General features: G+C 42.3%; 1 protein-coding gene across 1 annotated transcript in view; it reads right to left on the bottom strand.

Moving 5' to 3' along the window:
- Nucleotides 1–5,134, bottom strand: part of WDR64 (WD repeat domain 64) — a 56,474-nt gene that overhangs the window by 36,125 nt on the left and 15,215 nt on the right. Inside the window, exons 8-9 of the mRNA XM_006761342.2 lie at nt 4,816–4,955; nt 2,424–2,550 (exon numbers count right to left, since the gene is read on the bottom strand). Coding sequence (XP_006761405.1) covers nt 2,424–2,550; nt 4,816–4,955 — 267 coding nt within the window. The remainder of the gene's footprint in view (nt 1–2,423; nt 2,551–4,815; nt 4,956–5,134) is intronic.

Here is a 5,134-nt window from a genome sequence, read left to right as displayed (position 1 = left end):
CAGTGGGGAGTGTGCAGTAGGCATCTAATCGATGTTTCTCTCTCATCGATGTTTCTGACTCTCTATCTCACTCCCTTCCTCTCTGTGAAAAATCAATAAAATATATTTTTTAAAAAAGATTATTTCTCAAATCACCATAGTGCAGTACATGGAGAGCAGGTAATTCTTACTTTCCTTCTCCTAAGGGTGTTTGGGTTGGTTGTAGAGTAACAGGCTAATCTGCAAGCATGATTTGACTCTCAAGATCAATGAACCATGTATCCTGGTTGAGTATAACGTCTGGGAATATAAATAAGAACTCCAAAGCATCCATAGCTCAAACAAAAATAAATCCTCTTTCCTGTTTTGTTTTGTTTTTTTTTTCCAGTGTGGATTTCCCCTTTGCATTGAGTTTCTAAAGTCTCTCCCAGGTCTATGTATTCTATGTCTACATTTCTCCCTTCCTCTCTGTAAAAAATCAGTAAGATATATTTTAAAAAAAAGATTATTTCCCAAATCACCATAGTGCAGTACATGGAGAGCGGGTAATTCTTACTTTCCTTCTCCTAAGGGTGTTTGGGTTGGTTGTAGAGTAACAGGCTAATCTGCAAGCATGATTTGACTCTCAAGATCAATGAACCATGTATCCTGGTTGAGTATAACGTCTGGGAATATAAATAAGAACTCCAAAGCATCCATAGCTCAAACAAAAATAAATCCTCTTTCCTGTTTGTTTTGTTTTTTTTTTCCAGTGTGGATTTCCCCTTTGCATTGAGTTTCTAAAGTCTCTCCCAGGAAATCTCAACGTTACGAAACATCCCAGCAGGAGTTTCGAGTTACTAAACTCTTTCCTCAGGTGTTCAAATTTTAAGAGAAAACCTACTCACGGGTAAAGGACTGTGATGAATATTTTTCAGTCCAAATACCTCAAGATGGAACTAGGAGGAATATGGTAACCAGCCAGCCAAACAACACTCGAAGCTCCTCGCCCTAACGAATCCCAGGGGAAGTCAGAGCAGGTGGTCACTGGGAAATTGCTTAGGGAATGCATTCCGGGTTGGTGTTCCAGAAGGAAGTTGTATTGTCAATATGGTTCATTTTCCCTCCAAAGCCCGAGAGTATGTGTGTGAGCAGTGCTCAGCTGCGAGTGCCTCTTTAGTAAGCATGTGTTTCTAAGAGGCAACAAGAAAAGAAGGCACCAAATCTGTTGGCATCAGCTCTGGGCATCTGTCACTTGGGCCTCTCCTCTCTCTCTCCACTTTGTCTAGAAGCAAAGGCAGGTAGGAAGGAGGGACAGCACCCTTAATGCTGTGTAAGTACTGTCTCATTATCAGAATGCCCAGGGCCAAAACGCCTGAAGAAAGTGGTGCGTCTGCTCTAAAATGGACTGTATTCCTGCCCTCGCCGGTTTGGCTCAGTGGGTAGAGCACTGGCCCTCGGACTGAAGGGACCCAGGTTCGATTCCCATCAAGGGCATGTGCCTCGGCTGCTGGCCTGATCTGGGAGGCAGCCAATCGACGTGTCTTTCTCACATCGATGTTTCTCTCTCTGTCTCTCCTTCTCCCTTCCATACTCTCTAAATATCAATGAAAAAAAAATCCTCAAGTTGAGGATTTAAAAATAATAATAATAATAAAAGTGCTTCCTTTAACCATGAAAGCATAAATAAATGAAATGGACCTCATTCCTGTTCCCAAGAGTCAAAACAGAGCTAAACTGACCTTGTCTTAGCAACAGGTTACACACCCCACGTTTCTGCCTAACCCACGCTGCCACATCTTTCTAGGTATTTTCTGAGGACAGTTAAACATTTTAAAAATACAGATTTTTATTGAGTTTTAGAGAGAGAGGAAGAGGTGCTTCCTTTAACCATGAAAGCATAAATAAATGAAATGGACCTCATTCCTGTTCCCAAGAGTCAAAACAGAGCTAAACTGACCTTGTCTTAGCAACAGGTTACACACCCCACGTTTCTGCTTAACCCACGCTGTCACATCTTTCTAGGTATTTTCTGAGGACAGTTTAACATTTTAAAAATACAGATCGATATTGGGTTTTAGAGAGAGAGGAAGAGAGAGGGACACATATAAACATCAATTAGAAAGAAACATCGATTGGCTGCCTCCTGCACGCCCCCTACTGGGGATTGAGCTCACAACCTGGGCATGTGCCCTGACTGGGAATCGAACCTGTGACCTCTTGGTTCATGGGTCAATGCTCAACCACTGAGCCACACCAGCCATGCAGGACAGTTACACAGTTTATCCACCCAGCCATGGAAATGCAGGAGGGAATAAAACTGAACTAAATACCTCCTGTGATGAATAAAGGTTTATAAATTCCCCTTCTAGTTTTGTTTGTCTTCTAGCTTATACTCGGGTACTAGTTAAAAAAGGTTAGAAGTCGGAATATGAGCTCTGTTTGCTATCAGTCGGGACACTTACCGGCAATGAGCATGCCGTGGTTGGCGTCATAGATCATGGAGTAGATCTGCATGTCTCCGGGTCCTCCCTGGCTGTCATGGAAGACTTGCAACAGTGACAGAGTCTGTATATCCCACACCCTGAACACCTGGGGATGAAAACCACAGCTCACCTCTGTGACACCAGGCCTCCCCTACTCAAAGCCGTTCAGAGTCTGTAATATGCTCCTAAGAACTAGCTGCAAAGTATGACTTATTGGATAGTACACACTAGTATTTGCTCAACTCTCATCTGTCTGTTGGTTCAACTACTGTTCAGGGGGAAACAGTCTGCTTAACACATTAAGCGCCCAGTCAGTCACTGGTGACTGACACTATACTTTCCGTCCAGAAGACAAAACAGGCTGGGCGCTTATCGTGTTGAAGGAACTGGATTTTTCCATCATTACAGAAGGGTGGAGAAAACATAATATCCATTATTCTTTGAGAATTTGGAGAAATAATAAAATACTGAGTATCATTTACAGCGCTATAGAAGCCACGCTTTTCTTTACAGTGTGGATTCGAGAATAGAGGGAAGACATATTTTAGGTGGAGTGTTTCAAATTGCTCTTTCATGACTTAAGAAGATGGGAGCATCTTACTAAGTGAGGGTTTTAAGACGCTCCCCTTTCTCCTGCCCAGGCATGTGAGAATTACAAAAAGCAGTTTCCTTTCTTTTTTTTTTTAATCCTCACCCAAGGATATTTTTCCCATTGATTTTTAGAGAGAGTGGAAGGGAAAGGGAGAGACAGAGAGAAACACTGATGTGAGAGAGGCACATGGATTGGTTGCCTCCCGCATGCCCCCAACCAGGGTCAGGAGCTGGCAACCAAGGTATGTGCCCTTGACCGGAATCAAACCCAGGACTCTTCAGTCCACAGGACAACATTCTATTCACTGAGCCAAACCAGCTAGTGCGAAAGCAGTTTTTAAGGATGGTGTAAATATAGTAAAAGTGTGGGGAAATAGGTTATTGGGGCTCGCCTTTGAGGAAGGAAAGAGAACTACGTAACTTCTCAAATACATCTTGGATTGACAAAGGAGACTAGAAAGAATTAATTCAGCAAAACTAGGAAAAGTTTACCCTTTGTCACTTGAAATAATGGTTTTTGTCTTCTCCAGTTTTTCGTCTTCTATTTTTTTCTTTTAGCAATTTACAGTGTGATTGAATTTCAGAAATAAGTGTGATTTCATTAAGGATTCTATCTCCTAGCATGCATCAGCCTTAAATATTTTTAAATTATAGTAGTTATTATTAAACTATTAAATTATAATCTGCCCTAGCCGGTTTGGCTCACTGGATAGAGCGTCGGCCTGGAGACTGAAGGGTCCCAGGTTCGATTCTGGTCAAGGGCATGTACCTTGATTGCAGGCACATCCCCAGTAGGGAGTGTGCAGGAGGCAGCTGATCGATGCTTCTCTCTCATCGATGTTTCTAACTCTCTATCCCTCTCCCTTCCTCTCTGTAAAAAAGCAACAAAATATATTTTAAAAAAATTAAATTATAATCTTTGTTGAGTAAATAAGTGATTATTTTATAAAACTTCTTATAAAGCTTTAATAAGCATTCTATTCACAAAGATACGAACTTCTTATTTGAGACACATAATGTAGTTAATTGAGTTAAAAGCTGCACTATTGGGGATATAGGCTGGTCCTTCTGTGTGTAAACCATAAGGATGCCTGAGTCATGTGACTGAGTCATGTGACTTGGGAAGGCGCTTGGACTATACTCCCTGAAGGCCAATATTACTCAGAGCTTGTACTTCCTTTGTTCTAATAAACACTTTAAGAAAATAGCTATGACGTCAAACCTTATCAGCTGTTTGTATTATTGAGTAAACAGGTATCTTGGACTATTTATGAATTTAGGTTCAGAGCCTAGAATGACGGGCAAGTAAGGGAAGAACTGAAGGGTGGAATCAAGGAGTGTGAAGAAGTTGGTCTCTATTCAAATTATTTCCAATCTTATTGCTTGGCTGCGACACATTCACGGTTGGCAGTGTTTTGACTTTAGGTGTCTACTCTCTGAATTGTGGTTGGTGGAAACAGCAAGGGATGGGGCAAAAGAAGGTTAGGATTTCAGTTCTAGCCTCAGTGTCCTTGTTTCTGAAAGGGATTCAATAACACCAACACTCTCCACCTTACCGAGGTGATGTTTGGCTCAGTGGATAGAGTCAGCCTGCAGACCAAAGGGTCCCTGGTTGGATTCCAGTCAAGGGCACGTACCTTGGTTGCAGGCTCCTCCCTGGCCTGGGCCCAGCTGCTCTTTTAGGCAAAAAACTGTCTGGATTCTAGATTTCCTAATAGTTGATTTTAAAGAAAACAAAAACAAAACAGCTTCTTTCTTTCTGCTGTTTCCCGTTTGTTACCTTGGCCGAGGAAAGGCTGATGACGAGCTGGTCCTTCTCGTTGGTGACGACCTCGGTGATACTGAACATGTGCCCCACGAGCTTCCCCACGGGCTTGGTGCTGATGTTGGGGTGCCACAGCCGGAGCACCTTGTCGTCTCCTGGAAACAGGTGGAATGGCTGCTTATTTTCTCAGGGGCACAGGGGCCACAGTGTAAAGAGTCTGTGTCTCCACATTTTCTCTACCCCCAGCCCCTGGTAACCACCATTCGACTCTCTGCTTCCATTAGTTCAGTTTAAAAAAAATAAAAAATAAAAAAATATATGTATATGTATATAT

The sequence above is a fragment of the Myotis davidii genome, unplaced genomic scaffold, assembly GCF_000327345.1.
Source record: "Myotis davidii unplaced genomic scaffold, ASM32734v1 scaffold174, whole genome shotgun sequence".
In the NCBI taxonomy this organism is placed as follows: Eukaryota; Metazoa; Chordata; class Mammalia; order Chiroptera; family Vespertilionidae; genus Myotis; species Myotis davidii.
Note: the sequence above shows the minus strand (reverse complement) of the source record. Positions and strands in the feature narration are given on the sequence as shown.